Below are 25646 nucleotides of genomic sequence, written 5' to 3'. Positions count from 1 at the left end.
GGTACAGAAAAAAAAATGGAGAACAGCATTGCAAAATGTTGCTTACTCTTTTTGCAATTTTAACCACAAACAATAAATATTTGATAGGATTGTCTAAATTCACAACAGAAGCACAGAAGCTTCGATCCTCTGTATCCATGTAGTCAAAGCTCCACTCATGGGACACTCTTGCTAGCAGAAGAGAAGGGAAATGACTTCTGCCAAATCATCTTTTCCCCCAATATCCCATGAAAAATATCCCATGCTTTGTAAAATTAGTGAGCTCTTCAGATAAGCATAGGAAGTGATGAGGATGAAGCACTCCTTTCAAGAACGGGAGTCTCCATTATACTCCCTTCTACAAATGGGAGAAGTCCTTCTATTTGTAGAAGGGCAATTTGGGATCCAACTCATAACCATTATCATCAGAAATAAAATAATATAGAATGTATTTATTTATATCATGCAAACACCTTCTGAATGGAACCCCATTATGTTTTGTGTTCTCTGTCTTCTATGAGTTAGAAGTAAGACGTAATTAATTTCTAAAGGAATGTGGTGGGAAAAGAGGATCAAAATGCAATTTCAGAAATCCACATTCAGAATTTGGAATCATAGGGTTGAAGCCACCAACAAGAGCTAACTATGTATAGTTGACCCTCCTTATCCACAGATTTTTTTATCTGTGGATTCAAGCATCCACGGCTTGAAAATATTCCAAAAATTATGAATTCCAAATAGTAAACGTTGATTTTCCATTTTATATGACACCATTTTGTTGTGCCATTATATTTAATGGGACCTGAGAATACATAGATTTTGTTATCCATTGGGGGTCCTGAAACCAAACCCCGTAACAAGTGCCCACTGTATATACTCATGCACAAGTCAACCTCATGTATAAGTCAAGGGAAGGTTTCAGGGTCAAAATCATGGCTTTTGATATGACCCATGGATAATTCGAGGCTAAAAGCTTGGGGGGCTATAACAAAGGATGGAAAAGGGGAAAACACTACATCCCTCCCTCCTTCTCCCAACCACCTAACACCACTTCCCTAGTGCTGGAGAAGGTTTTAACATTGGATTGGGAAGGGAAAGAAATGGAGCTAAAGGGTTTTGGGGGGTTTTTTTGGATGGGAAGCGCAGGCTTTCAAATTGGATTGGGGAGGGACAGAAGTAGAGCTAAATGGGGAGTTTCTTGAAAGGGAAGAGACGGCTTACAAATCAGACTGGGGAGGGATAGAAGTAGAGCTAAATCGGGGGGGAGATTTCTTTGATGGGAAGAGACGGTTTACAAATCGGACTGGGGAGGGACCGAAGTGGAACTAAATGGGGTATTTCTTTGATGGAATGGAATGGCTTACAAATCCGATTGGGAACCTCTTACACACACACACACACACACACACACAGCCTCCTGCCTCAAGGCATGAAGAGTGGGGCATCAGGCTGTGCTTGTTTCAGGACATTTTTTAAACAGTATTAGTGTATTAACCTATACATAAGTCAACCCAGGATTTTATGGTCAATTTGGGGGCATAAATCTCTCGACATAGTCGAGTATATATGGTACCATTTTGCAGGAATTCATCACTAAAGCACTCCTGAGAGGTAAGCATCTACCTTCTGTTCATAGATCTCAAAAGGAAACTTCACAACCCTTGAGAGTCTATTCCACTGTCAATCAGCTCTTACTGTCAGAATTTTTTCCTGCTATTAAGATGGGAATCTCTTTTCTTGTCATTTGAATCCACTGATTCATCTTATAGACTCTGCAGCAAATGAACCTGCTCCATCTTCCACGTGACAATTCCATTTTGCTAGTACAGTACTGTCAGTGTTAGAACACATGTTATATCCATGTGTACTTTTCTAATACAATTAGATGTTTCTAAGATCTTCATCAAATGCCTCCGTCGAATGGCCATTTTGAACTTCATGGGCTTAAGAAGATAGCTTTGTATGAATTGAGCTTCTTGTTTGTATGAATTGTTTCTTGTTTTAGTTTCTTGACACTGGGCACAATTTGGAGAAGGAAGGGAGAGTCTCTCTCTGAGTGTGTACATCTATAGGGAGAGAGCAAAATACTCAAAATTCAAAATCCATAAAAGGGTCTCTGCCTAAGAAAGGAGCGGTTAGGAGGAGTAATTCTTAGGCAAACAAGGGATCTTGAATTTTGTTGTATTTTGCTAATGGTCAACATGGGTATCTCTAAATATGTTTCCTGGATTTGAAGATAACAAATTTTACTGTAACAAGGGAAACTTTAAGAAGAGAGATCTAATGGACTGTGACTTAACTTTTTGAGCTGTTTACCTCTAGCAAAAGTAAAACTCTTTCATCTGGACTACTACTGGCAAGTTTTATCCATACAGCACCTCAACATTTTTCCAGATGCAACAATACAAGGACTTCCTGAGGAATTCAATATTTATGTCTAAGAAAAGAGCAGTTAGCTTTGCACAGGACAGGGACAACTTGGATCACAAGAGAAGTTACTTTTCTGTTGCTAATAAAGTTGAAATTTTAGTGCCTATCTTTTACTGCCCTTGTCCCTTGTCCCCACCTGGACAAGAAGGGGGATTGGGCTTTGCCTGCATTCATATTCCCCCAGAACAGCCTAACTACAACAGAAGCAGTATCTGATACAAAATGTAGGTCTGTAATTCTATCATCATTATTCTTCTCCTGTATGCTTTTTTAAAAACATTTTTGCCTGATGAGTAAGTCAAGGGAGTTCCAAAAACTTACATGATGTACTTTGTGCATTTCAGTTGGCTAATAAAGGTATCACTCTTTAGTGAATTTTAGATTTTGTTGTATTTTGCTGCATGGCCAACACAGTTACCTCCGAATATGTTTGAAAGGTTTTAGTGTGCTATATCTTTAGGAAGGAAAATAGAGAAGCCACTCCCCCCAATGATATTTCTTCCTGCCCCTCCCACATCGTTCGCATATCTAGTCCAAGTCCCCTTGTGTTCGTTGGAAGTATTTTGTCAAGTAGAAAGCTAATCTGTATGATGGCACTGTTTGAAAAAAAATAATGATTGTGAGCAATTGGAAAGACCTGAGCAATCAGCAGCTTTATCAACTGAACTGATTTTTACTGAAGCAAATTTAAATTGATAGATGTGTATGCATGCATATGGTATGAGTTTTTTATTCCCTGTAATTATGCAAAGTCAACATTATAAAATGAGGTTTTCCTGCAAGAATTTGTACGATACTGTTCTAGCTTGACTCAGTGTATCTAGCTGGATATTATAATTTTGATATTTAAAAAATGATTGTTTCATGGTAGATGTAAGTATATGAAAATATGGAAATTTTCTGACAAGTAATAGGCAAATAAATTTCAAAACAATTTTATCTTTAATACATGGACTGATTTTAGAACAGAAACCCTCATTGTTTCTGCTAATAACTGTCTCCCCAATGGAAAATTCATGAAATTCTGTCCTGATGCCCAAATTTATTTATTCATTTACTTTGAAAATGTATTCAAAATTTGCTTTTTAAAACATTCTTATTGTGGTTTACTACCACCAATTTGGAATACAGATACACATAATATCTGAAAGGTGTATGAAATTTTTATTTATTTTTGTCCCAGTACGCACCTTGGGATTTGTACATTAAAAGGCAAACTATGTACTAACAATGGCAAATATTCTGCAGGTTGGCAAACTAACACAGAAGAACAAATCTTAATAATCAAAATGGATACAGATGTATGTACTCAGAAGGGAAAGTAACAAGAGATTTGTTGGGGAAAAAACTAAATAAAGTAAGAAGGGGAAAACATATTATTATTATTATTATATTATTATTATTATCATTATTATCATTATATTATTATCATCATATCTCCAATCTGCTCCTTGATCAGTGGATCAGTGTTCCAGTGGATCAGTGTCCAAGAAAGCTTAAACCATAATAAATGCGTCAATTTGTAAAGACCCGCAGGATTCTTTGTTACCTATACAGCTTGGTAAATATTAATCTCATACAAAAAGAGGTTAATCCTTATATATGACTACCATCACATCTCAAACTTCAAGCCCTGTTTTCCCAAACATGAAAGTATTCTGAATTTAAATTACCTCATACATGTATTCAGAAGTCAGGGTTTTTTTTCTCTCCCATGAAATAGCTGCACATCTGAGAAGGCTAATAAAAATTTTATCATGTGGTTCCAGAGAGCCTGAGAACAGGAATCTCTCTTCCTCTGCCTTAAGGAACTAATGCTAACACTTAACACCAACATTTAAAAATAACTGCCAGATAAAAAAGAATGAGTAAAAATTCTGACAAAACAGTTTTCCTTCAAATGCAAACCTGCTTCTCTAAAACTGAATATCTGTCTCATCTGAGAAATATCTGAAAGCACACAGACATATTTAGGGATTATTTGCATATTTTCCCCAAGTACCAGAGGTTGATTATTGTACTTAAAGTGTAAAGTGCATTCATATCAACTATCTTGTCAAATGCAGCATGAGCGTAATGGCATCTTCATTTGAACTGAATGTCAATTTCCACATATCCAATGGAGTGCTAGGATGGATATTATAAAAGGATGAAACACATCTCACTGAGACATTCTTTTCTCTTTGTGACATGCAAGACCAACTCTTGCCTGATTCACTGCCAACCTTACTTTCTTGAAAAAATGCAAGGTCAATTTTTATTTGATTGTCTTTCTCTGAGACACTCACAAACCTCAGCTCACTTAAACAACGAATCTGAATTTTGTCAAACTGCATGTGATCAGCAAAGGAATACAGCAGTTGAGGGCCATAGTACTCTTGTACAAGACCTATATGAGTATTTGTGAGGATGAGTGATCTGATTTCACTCTCCAGCTTCACTGCTGTATACAGTATTATCTGAACTTCTCCTAAAGGGGGTTTGTTGATTTCCATGTTCTCATGGAGTAAGTAAATCAGATCAGCTAAATTTTTCTCAAAATTGCATGACAGATGCATGCCATTTTCAAAAGCTAAATCAGTGAGTCCTGAATTCCAATCAAGTGAAAGTTTTAACAAATCACCATTTAATAGTGGATGATTTAAGCAAGCATAATCTGATGAGGAAATCAAGATGCTAAGTATATCATGGCATATTCTTTGTGTGAAATATTTGTTATAGGTAAATAGTTTTATTCCATTTTCTGCATTGGAACACAAAAGGCTCATGTGGTGTCCAGCATAACCAATTTGGATTTCCGTTAATATAGTGACTGGGAGAATATGAAAAATTTCCAGAGAGTCCTGACTGCATTCCAGTTGACTGGGTGAAGAAATGATGGCATACAAAAGAGAACCAAGTAAAAGTAGGCATGCAGGCTCAGGACCTGGTTTTTTATAGTTTCCCACAGCAATCCAGTATATTCCTTTTAACTCATTGGGTTTGGCACATATTTCTGGGAAGATGCAGATCAGATGCTGAAGTAGTTCATTCCAAGGATATTGCTGCAATTTCAGAAACACATCTGAGAAGTATACAAAATTTTGCCTAAGCACCAGTTTTTCATTTCTGCAATTACTAGGTCCCTGAGTGTGATCAGTTCTACACAGATCACTTGAGATATTTGAGCACAAGAACTCCACAGCATCATTTTTTCCCAAATGATTTTCTGAGATGGTCCTGGCATTGTGAGAGGCAACAACCTCCTTGCCTAAAAACATATCTAACTTTATTTTCTTAACAAATGGAAAGCTTTTAACAAGTGACGTCATCCATGTGTATTTTCCATTTTTTTCACACAAGCTGGTTAGATCTTTGACAGAATTAGAAAACCAGCTACTCTTAAATAAATGACTATTAGCATCATTGCATAAACTGGAGAATTTGGTGAAAAGATGTCCCAGGCTGTAAATGTGTTTTGTTGCCACATCTGAATCTGAGAGATGTTGCTGGCTGGACTTTATAGCCCTTACATCCAACTGCTGGCTTGGAATCTGTTCGGAAACTTGAGGAATTTCATTACAATATTTTCTGAAAGAAAGAGAACAGCAAGCACCAGACAGATGTCTAGCAGAGGCTAAAAGTTCTGAGAAAGGTGCATGGTGGGCTTGGGAACAATCGGATTCTGTTCCTGTGGTGCAACATTCCCAGGAAGGAGCAGGTAGACTTGTATTTCCAGAATGATGGAGTTCTGCTTTTTGATCTGACAAATTAGTAATCCCATATCCATCATGGGTTTGAAGAAGCCATTTTGTAGAGTCTTTAGAGCAGTTTTTCTTGTTCTTTATGATTCTGGTTTGATTTGATTCATTTTTCCGATTACACAGACATCTGATGTATTCCTTTTTGAACCAGTATTTATTTGTATTTTCTTGAGTCATGTGGAATGGCAGGACTGTCCTCCAGTAAGGATTAAATGTGCCTATATATTTCTCCTGCTCACTGATGACCTCTGTTCTTGCATCTTCATCACCCAGGTTATGAATACATACTGTGAAAAAGCCATAAATGGGCAACCCGTGCTGTTTTCTCTGTTTAAAATGTCAACAAAAAGACAAATACAAGAGAGGTACCTTGGTGTACTTAATAGAAATACTGTTGTGATTTAAATTTTTACACGTGGATTTAGTTGTGTGCAACCACAATTACATAGGATTGAAACCAAATTAAATTAATCATGATCTGTTGGGTTTCAAAATGAAAAACCAGAATTCCCTTGTGCCATCACCTTGCATTTAAAACAGTATCCATTTCACTTAACTGTTAGATAATTAGTTTGTATTTCTAAATGAAAGAATTCCTATTGATTTTGCAAATTCTGACTGAATCCTATATTCTCAGTCACAAAAAGAAGAGAAACAAATTTATTCAATTACAGTCTGCCCTTGAACATACGCTCTTTCCCCCATACCTGGGGAGGGGGGTTTGGAATGGATCCCCTGCGTATGGGGAAAAGATTGTATGCTCAAGTCCCATAGAAAATAATGGGGTGTGTGTTTGTGGTGCGGTGCACACAGTATGGGTTTACACCCCATTACTTCTGCCTAGGGCTTGCCTTTTGCATAAGCTCAGAGCTGCGGAAGGCAAGCCCACTTATGGGGAGGTCCAACTGTACTAGAACTCACTGGAACACATCTATTTTAATTTGGAATGGAACAATGGAAACCTAACTGGCAAAAACAAAACAAAACAAAACAAAAAAGAAATAAACAAATAAAGACTAAACACTCTTCCAACTCATTTAAGCATACAATATTTCCATATTGTCCTTACATATTTGCAAAACTCAAACATTATTTATTATTGTTGGCAAGCTATCTAGTACTGAAAAAAAGAATGCCCTCTCATGCAACTAAGATAGCTGGGATTGAGACAAATTTTAGTATATTCTGTATTTTATATCCAATTCCCTCTAAGTAAAAACTTTGCAAAAAATACTAAGCAAAAACTCTGATAGACATTTGAAAGGATACTTTTGTAGTATCATAATATTTGAAAACTATTACCACCATCAACACTATCCAAACCTTCACCAAAGCAGCAGATTTAATTTTAAGCCTATTTCATTGACCATTAATCTTGCTGGAATAGAGAATTATAATTAAGATGCATAACGTTAAGAAATTTAATTAGAGAGCATGCTGTAATTTCAGCATTTCTTCAAGATGATAAGGTATAACTTACCTCATACTTTAATTTGCGTTGAACAGTACCATTACAACATTTCTCATTATTCTAGAAAGCAAAGCAAAGATATGGCTCAAAATTTTTCATTCTCAAAAAAGGTGACACAAAACTAAAATCGGTCAATTTAGCTGGAAGAAGAAAACAGAAGAGGAAAAGTTGAAGGTACTTGGCATGTTCAGCTTGGTGAAGAGAAGGCTGAGGGGTGACATGATTGCACTCTTTAAAAGTCTCAAGGGCTGTCAAAGAGAGCTGGGTACAGGCTTGTTCTCTGCTGCCCCAGAAGGTAAGACCAATTTTGAAGGTTACAAGAGAAATTTCGATTGAGAATTAGAAAAAAATTCTTAACAGTTAAGAGTGGTTTGACAATGGAACCATTGCTTAGAAAGGTGGTGGAGTCTCCTTTTCTATGTGTTCAAAAAGAGGTTGGACAGCTACCTGCTGGGGAAGTGTTAGCTGGAGATCCTGCATCGAGCAGGGAATTGGATTAGATGGCCCGCGAGACCTCTTCCGGCTCTGTGATTCCATGATTCTGTACTGATAATGCTGACAGGCCTCTTTCAGTCAAAAATAGCACAAAATGGCCTATATGCAAATACTTAGAAATGGCAAAAACAAAATAGCTACCTGTATAATAAATAAATAAAAAACAAGAGAGCTAGCCCCATGTTCATTGTTATAATGCCACCATTCTATTAGTAGTTGAAACAGGTTAACTAAGGAACGTCATGAAAGGAAATTATTTCATTTTCTGAACTTAGAGATAAACATCTAGTGAAAAAGTGCATATTTCTCTAACAATCCCAAGGAAACAATGAATTGCCACAGCATTCACATGCTGAAGGCCTGGCTTGCAGCATGTGAAGAACATGTGCTGTGCTGGTTCCATGAACCAAAACGGACTTAGTATGTTTCAGTGTAAGTAATCATATGCAACCCCAGGGGCAGCATGTTGGTGGAGATTTGCCTGCTGCACCACAACCATTCTAGAAAAGATCAAAGAGAATACATTTTTGCAATGAGAGAAATGTCCCTCCATAGCTTTGCATTCATCTAATAAAGGCACATATCCGATATGTTCAGGGAAGCCATCGCTGTAGATGAGGTACCATTCACAAGACTTAACCACAGGTCGCTGCCTTGTGCCCCCACATCCCATGGGCCTTGAATTAACCTGAAAGGCCAAGTACAATGGGTAATGATCTTCTGAATCATGAAACTGCATGGCTATTTCTGTTTCCATGTGGAGAGAGGACATACTAGCTATCACCGCACCCAGCCTATTACATTAACAACGAGTGTGCTACCATGGGCATAACACTTCTAGAATCACTTGTCATTTATATAATAAGAAAGATGCAATTATTAAGGAACTGGAATACAGCCAATCTGTACAATCAAGTAGACACAGGAAGCTTTATCCAACGTAGCACCCATCCTATGACATCAAGAAGAGTGCACTCCCACTGGAACAACACTCCTAAAATCATCTGTCTACTATGAAGAGGAGGTGAAACCACTGAAGAATTGGAACACAGACACCCCTTTCCAAACCTTGTGTGATCTGTGACTTATACATGTAGCAAAACATTAACCAGAAATGTTAACAAATATTTATCTGATTTGTGTCCAAAAATGTTTAGTCATCTAAATGAATGTGAAGCAGACAAATGATCTCACATGCGATAAAGCTGATTTCTGCAGATTACAGTGGCTACTCCAGTAAAGACTATGAAGCCTTTTTTCAGTTTAAGGAGCTTTTTGGGAGGTTGGGGCAAAAGCCCAAACTCCTACAAATCTTGTGTGGCTGGCTCATATTCTGTTTGATTGAAATGATAGGTATTATAAACATGTGGACTAGCCCTAAGGTATATGTAAACTGGTCTCACTTTCAAATGTTCAAAAGAAAATAGTTTTTTGCACACGAAGACAAGCAGAAGATAGAATAGAGACTTCTGCCTTTGATGTTACCTTAATTATTTTTATTTTTAAAACACCTTTCAGCCACTGACACTTGCACAACAGGCACATTATAATATTCTGTTGTAGATAGCATTTACGTTTGAAGGAGGCGCTGCCACAAACTGCATTAAGCACATTTTCAGGGGGTAGTCAAAGAGATTAAGAAGCTCTGATTACAAAGATAAAAATGAATGTACTTCTGGATGTGCAAAGTGAAGAACAGGAACCTGTCCTACCTGTTATATGTAAAGTGTCAACTACTTACATGGCACCAGCATTGGCTGAATATCCATTTGTCATAGAGGAACAGATAAAATGCCTGTTCAACTGTTGCTGCTTTTTTTCTTGAACAATTGTGAGAGATGAGGAAGTAAAGGAAATGCACTGAGTAGTTTCTTTTTTGAGCTGGATGCCATGAACTCTCAGAAGAATATGAGGGAAATACCACTTTCTGGAGGTGATAATAAATTCATCCTTAGGTTTAGGCAAGAAAACCCATCTTACCTTTGTAAGGTCTTCAGAATGCAACAGCCTACTATTGTTCTCATCAGAACTACAGTGAATGTTTTGAAGGCGTCTCTGAACCTCTTCTTCAATGAAAGCATTTATTCTAAAAAATGAAAAAGAAAATGAAAAAAAAGTCTTTAAAAAGTACCACAAGGACACTCTCCCGTAGGTAATAACACAGAGAACACATAAACCAGCTATTTTTTAATGATTCTTGGTGATAAGAAATAAGGCAGGATGACAGAGAAAGAAAAACATATTTATAGTTTTAATATATTGCACCCTGGTATGAATCTTGGAAAGGCTAAGAAAGAAATGATCAACACTCTTGCTCAAATTGTACAGAAGCAATTCCTTGTCTTGCTTTTAGATGTACTATGGTTACTAATTGCAGTAAACAGACAATTTGGTGGCAGTCTGTTTCCTCATTCCATTAAAACATACAACAGCAGCAATCAGTTTCAATCCTCTAGTTAAAAACATCAATGGAAGTTTTGTTATTGTTTTCAGTAACAACAGGATTTCTACCATGGCTTGCAGCATATAATTCTAGTTCCCACTGTGAAATTTGCTTATTTATAGTAAGAGAAAGCATTATCTTACAGTTGTTAGAGAGCAGAAGTTTGGTTAAAAGCAACAGAAGGAAGAAAAATTGTGTGTGTATGTTGATAATATTTTTAAAAAACAACCTCAAGGGAGTTGTGGTAGGGAGAGAGATTCTGTTCTGCGTATACTATTGGGTAATGTTTCATATTCCCTTGATTATACGGCATTAAATAGATTTCCCAAAAGTTGTGAAACTATAATTATGAAATGCTAGAAACCCTTGGGCCTCAATTTTAAAAGCTCAGACTCATGAGCTACTGCAAGCACAAGCAAAACAAGATTCAGTCTTATTTGGGAAACATTTCAAACTCTTCAAAGCCATAGAACTGTGCCATTTTACTCCAATTACAATGAAACTGCTATTTTAGCAATTTCATTAAAAGCATCCATCTAAAAATACTTCAGTTCAAAACTAGGTTATAGGATTTTTTAGAAACATACAGCAAAATATGCACACATACCTGTCATCCACCAATGGAATGAAGTGGGATTGAGATTTTGTAACATTACATGTGGGAGGAAGTCTCTCATCTATGGGTCCAGGGTACCCTTTTTCAACTCCACCCCCTTCATATATTGTCTGCTTTAATTGCTGTATTTGTAAATCCAAACTGTCAAAAAAATTCAACAAATATTATTTAAGATGTTTCTTCACAACAGGATTGCTGAAATAAACTGTGCTGTAGGAAGCTTCCTTAACACAAGCCTCCTGGCTTTCAGCTTATCCAGAAGGACATTATCAACATAGCTTGGGGTGGTGTTGGACAACCACTCATGCGGTGTTGGATTATTTGAGCATCTTCCCCAAAGTAAATGTTGATACTTCCCATATGAAGACTCATTTTCTACAGTACTTAAATTAGCTGACTCAGACCATCCTTACATCCAATTGTGCTTGAGTGGAAACATCACTAGCTTCAATATCATTTGAGAAGAAGTTAAATCAAGATGTTACCACACAAGTAGCAGTCTCTTAGATATACACACATATCACCTAAAATATAATTTTAACTGTTTAAATAGCACAGTGCTCACAGAGGAAAGACATTACAATACAAGTTGAGACTCCCTTATTTGAAATGCGTGGAACAAGAGGTGTTTTGGATTTCAGATATTATTATTATTATTATTATTATTATTATTATGGATGACCTGTATTTACATATGCATACATAAGGAGATATCTTGGAGATGGGACCCAAATCTAAACACGAAATTTATTTATCTTTCATATACACCTTATAGATATAGCCTGAAGGAAATTTTATACAATATGTTTAATAATTTTGTACGTGAAACAAAGTCTGTGTACACAGAACCATTACAAAGCTAATTCTTCACTATCTCAGCCCCCCTCCCAGAAAAAAAAAGTTTTGTTTTTGGGAATATTCGATTCCAGATAAGGGAGGTTCAACCTCTATAAAAATGTTAACCAAATGAACACTAGTAATTTACAGAGAAAAATATGTTAGTGCGCTCATTAAATTTAGATTGATTTATTAGTCTTAGACCATGAGCAGCACTTGAGTAAACTTGGCTCATTTTTCAACAGTATCAACAATTTAGCTTTGAGGTGTACTGGCACAAGTCAGGAGATACAAATGATGACAAACAGTTTTTAAAAATGCAAGTATTTTTGGAGGAAACCTTAAGAAAACAGCGAGTCCATTATTGGTTGGTCTCTTATTTATGCCTACAACAGCTGCACAGTAGAAAACTAATATGTTAAAACAAACACCAGTGCAGACAATCTGTTTTGGAAGATTAACATCTGCTGCTTTCAAAATGTAAGCAGCCTCATATTTCATCATGCTCCAAAACAAAATAACACATATCATTCCAGATAACATGGAAATATTAATGATCATCTAAAATTTGCATTGGAAAAGTATTTAGAACTTTAGATAAGTCTCTATATTGCTGCTGCATGGTCTCTGTAATTCTTTGTTTAGTATAGAAGAAGCTGAACTATTGATTCAAATTTGATTTTTAATCCTAGCTCTTCCTTTTCAACAGAGCTGCAGAAGACTTAAAGGAACAGATTTAAACTAATAGTTCAATCAAAAGAACATGAATAAACAAGTTGTTACACCACAATTAACAGCTTCTCAGAACTAAAAGTCTGTAATGAGAAGTACTTTACAGCCACCATCATATAGGTACTTTAGAATGACATAGCCATGTTAGTCTGGAAAATCAGTATGCAAAGGGAATTTTGTAGCGCCTTTGAGACTAACTGAAAGTAAACAGAGGGTAGCATGAGTCTACCCTATGCATCTGAGGAAGTAGGCTTCAGTCTACGAAAGCTCATGCTACCAGCTTCTTTCTTTCAGTTAGGGCTGAATCAGAGGGCCCTGAGGGGGTGGCTTGATGCCGCCCCTTTGAACGCCGGGTTGGGGCCACAGCAACCGCACGCCATGCCCCCAAAGCTATTTTTTTTGCCGGCAAAAAAAGAAGTGGCAAAATGCTGCTCCTTTTTGAGCTGGCCAAAAGTCAGCTTTTCCGCTGCTGCAGCTTTGTGACACTCCTGTGGCGTGTGCCATATAAACACAGCACCGTCAGATGCCACAAAGCTGCCCGCAGTATGGTCAGGTGGGCGGCATGATGCTGGCTTGGGGGCAGCATCCAAGCACGTGGCATTTAAATGCCACACTCTGACACCACCCCCAAGCTGGCCCAAAGGGGCCATCTGTTTTGCCCCTCAGTCTCAAAGGTGCTACAATATCCCTTTGCATACTGATAGGTAATTTGCTTCATCCTGCTGCACTGAAAATAGTTTAAACCATGGCATCAGTATTTATCTCAGATGTTGTAATGGCTAGAACAAAATGTAAACAATATGAAAGATGTGGCAGAAATAATATCATCTGACAGACATCTGATATAATCTAGTTTAACAAACTAAATATGACATTAAAATGTCTTCAATGTTAACAAACATGTATTTTTTATAAAAAAAATATAATGGATTGACTGATAATTTTCAGGGTAGCAACAGTTGGAATAAAATACCTCTCCAAAGACTCTTCCCTGTTACTAAGATCATTTTGACTATGAGAAGAGTTCTGTCGTTATGCTCTAGTTCAGTGACTACCCTTCTCCTGCAGCACTGAAACAGGGAATTTACAATAAACGGAACTGAGGAATGTGCATATGTATGTGTTAATGGCAAAATGGATTCCTCTTACTGTTCTCGGTCTTGTTCCAATGCTTTTTGTTCTGCCTCCAGAGTAGCTTGCAAGCCTGCCTGTTCACTGCAACTGCTGTTCAAAGTCGCAAGTTTCTGTTTTTGCTCCTCAATCTCTATTGTAGAATGACGCTGTAAAGCAGAGTGTCGCCTTTCTATCTTTGCCACTGCTTGCTCCAGTGCCTCTCGCTGCTGTTTCTGTCTTGATTCAAGAATTTCTTTTTCCTTTTTCCTAACTTTTTCTTCTTGTCGAGCTACATTGGCAGTGAATTCAAATGTTTCTTGAAGCTGCTGTAGCTGGCTGGCGCTGGCCCTATACTGTGCAAGTTGTTCCTCCTTTTCTTCTAACTCTCTCTCAACTTCATAGAGAGTATTGTCCAAGTTTTGCCAGCCTCTGTCAAGTACTTCACAGGCCCTTTGCTTTTCTTCCAATAAAGCTGGTAAAGGATTATTAGTCAGATACAGTAGCTGCTGTTCTTTATGCTGCAGCCTATATTCAACTGATTTTATTCTGTTACATTCTTCAACTATTAATGCAGTGTCCTGTATGCTTCCATCATTTTTCTCAAGATGCAAGTGCTGTGTATATGAGTGTTTTAAATGATCCAAATCTTCACGTTCATCAGCTATCTCTTTTTCTAGATGATCCCTTTGTTGAACCAAGTCTCTCTCTAAACTAGTTAGCCGTTCTAGCTGTTTTTGCTTGAAATCCATGAAGTTATGCTGTATCTTTTCTAACTCTTCACAGTCTTCATCTCCTTCGGATTTGGCTTCTTTGACTCGCAAAAGAGACTCTTTGATGTCTTCAAGGTCCTTCTTTTCATCTTCAACTCTTTGCACATCTCCTCTTTTGAGTAGCAGCTGTATCATAACCTGTTTGTCTCTAAGCTGTTCTTCTAAATTTGCCACCAGTAGTACCTGATCTCTTTCCTGTTCCTCCAACCTCTTTTTTTCCAGTTCTAATTTGACATACTGTTCTTCTTTTTCATTTTTAAGCTTTTCAAGTTCTCGGAAAATCTGCATTTTCTCTGCTTTCTCATTCTGATTGAGTTCTTGTAGTCTCTGAAGTTCTTCTTTAACTCTAGAAAAAAATTCTTCTTCTTGTTTCTTTTTTTGAAGTTCTATTTCTTGCTGTTCGCGTAATCTCTCTTCTTCAAATTTTTCCTTTTCTGCCAACAAGTCTTTCATCCTGCTTTCTATATGAAAGCTTTTCCTTTTAAGATTTTCCTCTTGTTTTCGGATTTGCAGCTGAACTATTTCCGTTTCCTTACGCTGAGACTCCACTTCTTGTTGCATTCTTTCCAGTTCAGCTTTGTTAGATTTCTGTTTTTCTTCCATTTCTTCAATCAGCTTTCTAATAATAATAATAATAATAATAATAATAAAGGAAAGGTATTTTATTTTTTTCAAAACAATTGTACTTAAGAGATAGTATTTTTTTAAAAAAAACAAATGCTATTTCTTTCGTTTTAGTCAACTTTCTTACACATAAAGAGTTATTTGATCATGAAAGTACAATTGTTTCTGTTACAAAGCAACTGAGAAAAGTAGCCCTTGAACAAGATTAACTGTGCATTAAGAATCCTGTTTAAAGTGTATCATGCACTATATGTATTTATAATACAGGCAGACACAATATAATGCACGTGAATATATATGCATAAAATATATTTATATAAGAATAAATACATTTCTTGGTGATAAACTACTTAGAATTACTTAGCCAGAACTTTAAACCTTTATCAATAAGTACACCAAATTCAAACCAGAGGTTTTACCACTGCTGGGAGGAGATCTTTCAGGTGAAGTTCCACTTAGGTCCAAAACATGCTGCAGAAATAATCCACTTTGAGACTGCTTTAACTATCCTGGCTCAGTGCTAGAGAATCCTGAGAATTTTAATTTATTGTGGTTAAATGTTTCACAAAACTATAGTTCCCAGAATTCCCTAGCACTGAGTCAGGGCAGTTAAAGCAGTCTCAAGCTGAGTTATTTGTACAGTGTGCTTTGGACCCAAGAATAGTCCCATTGGCTCAAACAAGCCAAAGTGCTTTCCCTCTGCATACCCCAGTGCCACCTCCAAAATTGTTCCAAATGGGTCCCAACCCTTAAAGTAGATCTTCAGAAGACATGGGAGTGCAGGAGGAAGGGAGGAATCCACAAGATAGCCTCTTCCCCATTCAGTCAAAAGGAATCCAGTGGATCAAAAGTCTTCTACTGACAAAATGAGCCTTTTCATCCAGAGGAGGATTTCAATAGGTTTAACCCAATGTTGTGCATAGCATAAATGTTCCAAAAGTTCATAAACTAAATACTGGAGCAACAATATCTGGGCTTCCGGTTTGGGCAGATGGAGCTCATTTCTCTATATTAAGTCTATGTATTTTACAGCACTCCCCTTAAATTCAATGTTGTTTACTGAAAGCTAAGAAGTTATACTGAGTTTTGAACATATTCTTTTCTATCCTTGATGAGACACAGATTTCTTATGGCCTACTGCAGGGACCAAGGCAATGGGTTTTGAACATAGCACCACACTAGAAAACCACTGTAAAGCCTGGAGCCAGTATTAATACAATAAAATAAGTTCCTTAAAATAAATACTCAGTCTGTTTTGTTTTCCAATCCCCTAAGATTTAACCTGTCAATAAAATATTCCAGAAAAGAAAATAATGAAGTTCACTTTTTAAAAATCACTTTCTCAGCTACTTTACAGTCAAACATTCCTGGCAATTACCTTTTACTTTCTAGTTTTTCAAGTTCCTCTCGTTGTTGTCTCTCAAATTCCAATCTGTTGGGAAAAGCAGCATTACATTTTTTTAAAAAAAAATGCTGATTAATAATTATAATTGCCATTTCATAATTTAATATATTCAATTCAAAACATTAGGTCTTTAAATTTAATTTATATTACAACACAGCAACATTAAACAGGACAGATAAATGATTAGCACTTCCTTTGCAAGTTAGGTACATGCAGATATAGCAATCAATATAAAGAATTTTAGTTTCTCTACCTGAGACAGATTGGTCCTTTTACAGGGAAAAGGCTGCCATAGGAGGTAGACAGAAATAAAGTAATCAGTTAAGCAAAGAGTTCACAGAAGTAAGATTACCGAAAAAAACACCAACATCCTACGAACAGAATATGTACAAACACACACATATACAGTATGTGATGCTAATGTGAGTGGAAGGCACTTCATCTAAGATAATGCATTCTGCTGTATTCCCCCTCAACTATCTGTTCCATACTACATGCTGTTCAGAATTCTCCCAACCTTCTGGAGCATCTTCTCAAGGAGGTGGAGGATTTCCAGACATTAGGATGCAAGCCATATTTAATATGTAGAAATATATAGGATGGGTTCCCAGCTTAAAAAGAATTACCATTGTAATGGTATTACAATGATTTTAAAATTAATAAAGTATTAAAAATATTAAAAGAACCAACAGGCCATGTTCAAGTGACTCCTCTTATGAACCTAGCATACAGTGTATTAGGACAGTTAAGACCTGTTTATTTATACTGGCATTTGGAGATTAACTAGTTATACTGATGGGTCTGTTTATGGGCTGTGTGTACTGCATTTTTTTTCTGTATAGTTATGTTTTTAAGCATTTTACAGTGGAACCTTGGAATTCACGGACTTGCCATCAGTGGATCTGAGCATCTGCGAACGGCAAGCCTGCACTGTCCCCAATGACGGCATGTGCACACAGCTACGCCACCACTGGGGACAACGGGACTGAAGTCCATCCTCCCTCCCTCCCTCCCTCCCTCCCTCTTTCATCCTTCCTTCCTCTCTCACCCCTCCCCCCCTCCGAGGCTTCTGCCCCAGGCCTGGCTTCGGGGATGGTTCAGAGGCAGAGGCTGGAGCCCTGTCGGCCAGAGGGAGCCACAGCCAGTGCCGGGGCCAGAGCTTGGGTCTCAGAGCCTCGTGCCCCCAGGCCCAACACCTGGAACAGAACCTCCAGGCTCTGAGACCAGCTCCCTCTGGCTGATGGGGCTCCAGCCTCCACTCCTGAAGCCAAGCATGGGGCAGAAGCCTCAAAGGGGGAGGGAGGGAGGGAAGGAGAACTTCAGTCCCATTCTCCACAATAGTGCTGTGGCTGCATGGTCGTGCCACCATTTGGGACAATGGGACTTGAGTATCTGCAGATTTCAGTATCTGTGTGTGTGTGTGGGGGGGGGGTCTAGAATGGATCATCTATAGACACCGAGGGCGAACTGTATGTGTTGTTTTAAATTAATGGTGTTTTGTTAGGACAGACTCTTTAATTGTATTTTTAACACTCTATCTTCAGACTTTTAGCTCTATCTTGCTTTAACTTTGTTGTAAGCTGTCCTGGGTACCATTTCAGGAGAGAAGCAGAACAGCAATACAATATGATACAATATGTTTTCCCATTGCAAGCTATTCCTTCGCCTGAGGGGAAGGGCAATAGGTTTTCTCTTTGACAAGTTGTATCGACAGCGTAATAGACAATGCACACTGTTCAGATTTTAACATCACAAATAATGTTCAAGGTACCACAGAATCTCCATGATGTTTAGGATCAGATTTTTTAAAAGGCTCTCCACACAGAAGTTAGGGAGTTACAGCTGCATGGAGGAGGTACTATGTGGCTCCACAATAGGGAAACAACTTTCTTTATAGTGGTTGAAACTGACCACCAGTAATTTAAAAAGAAGCCAGGATTATTATTTTCTACTACTACTACTATTATTATTTTAAAGAACACTCATATTTTCTCTAAAAATAGTTCCTCTGTTACACTTTGAAAAACTGAATACCAGAAGAAAATTGCATAAATTTTTCACTGGTCTTCCCAATGAGGTTTTAGGACACCCATCTTTAAACCTGTGAATGAAAATGTATGAATATTTTTCCATCTCTAAATGGGAGCACTGTGTATTTGACATGAAAGCAAAGAGATTGTAGGGAAGTGCCTAATGGAAAAGTTCACTAGAAAGTGGAAACAAAAAGGGATCATCTAGAAAAAGTGAGAGCTGATGAATGTGAAGATTTGGATGAGTACCAGTTTATATGCTTGATGTTTGAAAAAGCCTGCAATTCAATAAAGCTTTTTGGGATATAAGTAATAAACAAACAAATGAAAGATTAAAATAAATAAAGATTTTAGGAGCAAGGTGAAACAGAAGCCATAGACTGGTGTCTGTGTGAGAGATGTAGTAGGATCAATCAGTCACAGTCCCCTTTTAAAGTGGTTGAAGACAGCAAGACTAGAGCAAGTTAGCACATTTTGTCCTTCATTTCCCCCCCACCAAGACAACAAATATGAAGCTAGAGAAGAGATAGCAAGACTTGACATTTTATTGTCTGTTTATTACTGCTCTAAACACACTCACACAAACACACAATTGGAATAATTCATCATGAGGATATAATCAGAAATAGGTATGTATGCAAGCGCGCGCATATACACATACACTACAGAGTGGAGTTAAAAATGCACATTAAACAGAAGCAAATTAAAGATAGAGCTGTGTTAGTCTGGAGCAGAGATGTGATAAGAACAGAACTGAGAAATTAACTAATTTGTTGTAGTACTAACTTTAAGGAGCAGTGCTGATCAGAGCTTCATTTCACTGCTACATGGAAGCTTGTCAATCAATGAATAGACAGAATAGTCAGCACTGACAACAATAATCACCCATTAGAGAGAAGAAAGAAAGGCTCCCTGGGATCCACTTGCCCACTCCCAGTCCCTGCATTCCCCAAAGAAGGGACTGATATTATTGGGACTGACACTGCCAGACCTAACTTCTTTCAGCAGCTATTGAATGGTGTGATGGTCATAGACAGACGTGGAGGGTTCTGTTACTGACTTCTGTCTTTGAAATTCTATTACTTCTACTTCTGGTGCTTCTAATTCTATGTAAACAACAACTGATGTGTTGCAAATGTACTGAATAAAGAAGCATAAGTAATTAATTTATTTTATTTATTTTTAAAATGTATTTAATAACAAAGCTTTAAGCTTTAGAGGGCCTTAAGTATTTGAATAGATGCACAAAGTAATATAAAAACTTTCTCTTTCTAAACAAGTCCAATTCTTTATCGTTTTCTGTGCATTTCTTCCTAATAATTGTTCACGTTTGCTCAAAACCCTTGAAAATAAAGGTACATCTATTGACATGTTGACTCTGAGCAATTTTGCTAACATTCACTATTCACAGTAGTGAAACTAGTACAAGATAGATGTTAAACAGAACACTCCGACCTCTTTCTCTGATCATCCCAAACTTTATTTATTCATATTGTTTAATATATATAGTTTGATTTTTACAAGCATATACAGGCAGCAATACTGTCAGGAAATTCTTTTCAAATACCTGCTTTAACACACATACACACACACACACACACACACACACACACACACACACACACACACACTTATGCTTATACATCATCAGTATCCCCCTCCCCCCAAAAAAGTACTATTTAGAATATATTCACCCTGGATTATACAGCATGACCGCTGAGAGATTTTCACAAGATTTTGAAAGATCTGACATGGACAAACTGAAGGAAGAAAGTAGTCCACTCTAAAAAGAAACCAGAAGATTCAACAATTATTTTATTGTTGTGTGTTTTCATATAGTTGGCATCCAGAATCATAATTTGATGTTCAGTCACTACACCATGCTTATTTACTAATATTAAAAATATTAATAACTAATGAACATAACAATTTGCATCCAAAACATGTTTTAATTTCAATGATAATTAGGACAAAAGGTCCTTCTAACTCAATGCATTAGTTACACGTAATGTTTTCTTCCCACATTTTTAATCTCACCTTTCTTTTTTCCCTCAGTTTGGCTGCTTCCTTGGGATGATTGAAGCGAAACATATTTGTTCTCCCAAGTAATATTACAGCACCTAGTAAGAATGCATAGTATCATTGAAGACATAAATACAGCAAAGGTATCCCCTTTGGGGGTCAATTCTGACAAAACACATTTATGGATAAAAATGGATGAAATATATGACCCAGATGGTTATGATACAGAAAAAGCAACTTATTGATAGTAAGAATTATTTCACAATACTTTTGCTACATATATCTTCAAGACTTTCACAGCGATGCAAGTGGAATAAAGTGTGTTTCAGTCAGCAAAGCCATTTTACCTTTCTAAAACGTTTTCATTATTTTCAACAAATGAAACATAGTGGCAATGAAAAGAATATTCACCATTATTCAATTCCTGGCTGAAAAAATGGATTTACTGATGTTCAAGAAACCGAATCTAGAAGAGTAACACAGTGGTGAAAAATTTGTCCCATTTTTTCCTCAGTATTCACAAATCCTGCTATGTTTCAGAAAATTATTCTATGCAGAAATAAAGACAAAGAAACACAATTTCCTGGTAACCATGTATTTGTTGGTGAAAAAGGTGTAATCTTGCCCCCCGCCCAAAGAGCGGCTGTCAGGAAGCAGTGTTCATTTTTGTGTTTCCAGGTAGCACCTTCGCACTCTGCTATTTGTCTGTCCAGACTGATATCATAAAGACCTCAGGGTCTTCGTATGTTGTATCAACTATCCATACTGCCCAAGATCTCTTTAAATGGGAATATTGGGTATACATCCTAATGGTATGCAATGGTATCCTATTGGAATGCAAAGCCTATGTAGATGTCATAATTTTCTTATTAAGGGGGAGAGGTGACATTAACATCTTTAAAGGAAGTAGTGATTAAACTACTCATGAAAAAGAAAATCTAACTTAGAAGAGAAAAACAACTATAGGCCAGTCACCAACACCCCCTTTTTTTTGCCAATGTGTTCATATGAGTGTCTGCCAAACATCTCCAGATACCTTTATGACTGTTTTGAATTTGGCTTCAGAACTGGTTTTGGTACAGAAATAAATTTGGCCACTCTGTAGCATGATCTTTAGTAAAAGGTCAATTCCAGCAACATCTTAAACAAAACAAAACAAACAACAATGATGTATGACTGTTTCCAAATCTTATTGTCAAGTAAAGACAAGTGTTGATGATATCCAGAAGAATACTAGACTTAGGTTTTAGGAGAAGATATTGTACTCACTCTCAAAGCACTCATTAATCTATGTATCTGGAGCTAGATACAAGTACAATTAACAATTATGTGAGCATGTAACTAATTTCTAAGCAGCTAAAGTCAGGGAAGGGACAGGTGACAGACATTTTTCTGATAATGAAGAGTACACGTGCCATGCATTTGCTGTTTTAAAGATATGGTGCTGGAGGCATCCATTTGGAAAGCAGTGCATTACATCATATTCAGCTGAATAAATGAGGACACTGACATGAAATATTTCTTTTTTTTTTTTTTTTTTTTATTATTATTTTCATAAACATACAAACGAAAAAAAATCAAAAAGAACAGCTTTCCAGTTGTTACATCAAATTCACATCCTCATACATTCATCGGAGCTTCTGTGAAAATTTTCTGTCGTTTTTTCTAAAGTCTTCATTTCTTCCTTCCTTCTGTTAAAGATCCCTCTCTTTTTTCAATGCTTAATCCATATTTTATCTTAAATAAAGGAGTCTTTTGCTTAATGATAAACCTTTTAGCTAACCTATATCTTAAATAATCTCCCTCCCTTTCTTTACCTTTACTTACTATGTATACTGTTCCTCATAGATCCTTATCCCATTTGTTTTGTATATATCTCTGAATGGGGTCCCATTCCCTTTCTCTATCCTTTATTCCTGTAGGATTTTCTTTGTATAATTCTGCAGCACAATCCAGGTCTTTAATTTCTAAAATCTTTAAATACCATTCGTCAACAGTGGGCGCATGAGATGACTTCCAATTCTTAGCTAATATGATTCTTGCGCAAGTAACCAGGTTTATGAATATCCTCCAATATTTACTCTTGTTTACAGGATTTAGCATTGAGGTCATATTTAATAGGTACAGTTCCGGAGCAAAGGGGAAGTCCATATTCAGCATATTCTTAATATTTCTGTGGATTTTTAACCAATATCCTTTAACTATTGGGCAAACCCACCACATGTGAAAATAGGTCCCTTTCTCATTTTGGCATTTCCAGCATTTATCATTTTTCAGCCTATATATTTTTGCCAACCTTGCTGGCGTGTAGTACCACCTATTTGCAACTTTCAGCACATTTTCTTTAAGTTCCTGTGACTCTGTGAATTTATTGGTTTTCTCCCAGACATTTTCCCAATACTCAAAGGGTATTTCATGACCTATTTCTGTGGCCCATGCTATCATATGAGTTGATATAACCTCATGTTCTATTTCTCTATTTAAAAACAAATTGTATAGTTTAGCAATTTTGCCTTTGTCTTGTGTTTCTAGGATTTTATCCAACTCATTTTGTTCCTTTTCAAAATCATCTTTTTGTAAGTCTTCCATAAATCTCTGTCTGATCTGGAAATACCCAAACCAACTGGTATCTTTCCCAGCTTCTTTTAAGTCCTCTCTTGATTTTAGCTTCGTGCCATTATTGTGCTCTGTTTTAATTAAATCCTTGTATCTTATCCAGTTTGGGTTTCCTTCCCATCTCCCCAAAAAAGCCTCTTGCGGAGAGACCCAGTTGGGTATCTTTAAGTAAAATTTCTCTTTAATCTTTATCCATGTTTGATGTAGAGCTTTTCTGATGGAATGATTATAAAAGTCTTTATTTATTTTATCTTTATTATACCAAACATAGGCATGCCACCCGAATCTCAAATTACATGCTTCAAGATGTAATAGATTCCTTTTTTCTAACTTGATCCAATCTTGGATCCACATCATACAGCAGGCCCTATAATATAGTTTGAGGTCTGGCAGTGCGCAGCCTCCTAAAGTTTTTGGTCTTACTAGAACCTTCTTGTGAATTCTAGATCTTTTCCCTCTCCATACGAAATTTAAAAGAGACTTTTCCCAATCCTTGAAAACCTTCTCCTTCACAATTATAGGAAGGTTTAAAAACAAATACATGAGCTTTGGCAATACCATCATTTTTATGGTAGCTATTCTTCCTGTAATTGACAAATCAAAATTTCTCCATTTTAGCAGATCTTTGGAAATTTTTTGCCATGTAGGTTTGTAGTTGTTTTCAAATAGGTTTATATTTCTATCAGTCAACCATATACCCAAATATCTTATTTTCTTTTCCGGTTTTAGGCCAGATCTTAACGATAGTTCATTTATTTCTTTCTCCTTTAGATTTTTTGTTAAGAAATATGTTTTATTTTTATTAATTTTAAAGCCCGCTAGTTCCCCGAATTTATTTAATTCTTCCAATACCCAGTTTATAGATTTTAGTGGTTCTTCCAGAATGATGAAAATATCATCAGCATAGGCTCTAAGTTTATGTTCATGTCCCTTGATTCTTAATCCCTTGATTTTCTTATTAGCTCTGATTGCATTATTTAATGTTTCCAGAACCGTAATAAAGAGAAGTGGGGATAAGGGGCACCCTTGTCTAGTCCCTTTATTTATTTGTATATCCTCAGTTTTTTCATCATTTATAATTATTTGTATTTTTTGTTGAGAGTATATTTCTTTTATATTATTCAAAAAAAAATTCCCAACCTCCATCTTCTTCAAAACTTCAACCATAAATTCCCACTTTACAGTGTCAAAAGCCTTTTCGGCGTCCAGGAATATAAAGGCTGCTTTTTTTTCATTATGAAGTGTGTAATATTCGATAGCATTTAAGACAGTTCTCACGTTGTATCTAATTTGTCTTTTCGGAAGAAATCCACTTTGATCAGTGTGGATTATTTCTGCTAAAATTTTTTTCAATCTATTTGCCAATATTGAGGTATATAATTTATAATCTTGATTTAGCAATGCTATTGGTCGATAATTGGCAATATTTTTCTTATCCTTCCCCTCTTTAGGGATCAGTACAACATTCGCAGTGTTCCAAGACATTGGTTTCCCATCTATAATGATACTATTAAATGTCTTACACAGAATCTCAGTTAGTTCTGCGCTAAATGTTTTATAGAAAAAGGCTGTGTAGCCATCCGGGCCCGGGGATTTCCCTGGTTTTAGATGTAGAATTGCTTCTTTAATTTCCTCTTCTGAAATAGGATTACTTAATATTCCTTTTTGTCTCTCGTTAATTTTATTAGTGCAGTTCTTCTCTAAATATTTTTTGCTCTTTTCTATAGGAAATGGAACATCTACATTTTCTTTAAATAAGTTTGTATAATAATCTTTAAACGCATTTTTAATTTCTCCTTGTTTTGTGATTTTTTTCCCTTTATATTCAATTTCAGTAATGTATTTCTTCTCTCTCTCTTCCTTTAATTTCCGTGCAAGGCAGCGATTTGGTTTATTTGCATGTACAAAGTAGTTTTGTTTTGCAAACATACTTTTCTTAGTAACTTCCCCCATGTCCTGTTTATATTTTTTCATTTTTACTGCTTCATACTTAATTCTGAGTTTTTTATTTTCTGGATGTAAATTTATCTCCTGCTCTAATCTTTTTAATTCTTGTTCGTTCTCCTTTTCCTTTTTCTCTTTAGTTCTTTTTATTTCAACGGCCTTTTTTATCAATAGTCCTCTCATGACTGCTTTACAGGTGTCCCAGATTGTTTTATATTTAACCTCTGGCGTGTCATTTAGTTCTAAGAAAGTCTTTAATTCTTTCTTCAGCTGTTTTACATATTCCTCATCTTTAATAAGCTCCTCGTTTAGTCTCCAAGTTCGATTTCTTTGACACTTATTGAATTCTATATTAATTTCTATCATATTGTGGTCT

General features: G+C 36.5%; 1 protein-coding gene across 6 annotated transcripts in view; it reads right to left on the bottom strand.

The window, feature by feature from the left end:
* The window catches only part of LOC149313514 (kinesin-like protein KIF16B), a 146556-nt gene that overhangs the window by 48731 nt on the left and 72179 nt on the right, over positions 1–25646 (bottom strand). For 2 of the 6 annotated variants that reach the window (XM_089519230.1, XM_089519234.1), the window contains exons 16-23: positions 20726–20808; positions 20383–20471; positions 16912–16944; positions 16632–16685; positions 13896–15248; positions 11169–11318; positions 10099–10204; positions 7633–7683 (exon numbers count right to left, since the gene is read on the bottom strand). In XM_089519230.1, the coding sequence (XP_089375356.1) occupies positions 7633–7683; positions 10099–10204; positions 11169–11318; positions 13896–15248; positions 16632–16685; positions 16912–16944; positions 20383–20471; positions 20726–20808 (1919 nt within the window). Of the gene's footprint in view, positions 1–3832; positions 6480–7632; positions 7684–10098; positions 10205–11168; positions 11319–13895; positions 15249–16631; positions 16686–16911; positions 16945–20382; positions 20472–20725; positions 20809–25646 lie in introns of those variants that run through there. The other 4 variants (XM_089519228.1, XM_089519229.1, XM_089519233.1 and 1 more) reach the window with 4 other exon arrangements.

The sequence above is a fragment of the Sceloporus occidentalis genome, unplaced genomic scaffold, assembly GCF_023333645.1.
Source record: "Sceloporus occidentalis isolate IW3139 unplaced genomic scaffold, rSceOcc1.0.p SCAF_4, whole genome shotgun sequence".
Classification (NCBI taxonomy): domain Eukaryota; kingdom Metazoa; phylum Chordata; class Lepidosauria; order Squamata; family Phrynosomatidae; genus Sceloporus; species Sceloporus occidentalis.
This window is presented reverse-complemented; position numbering and strand designations above follow the sequence as displayed.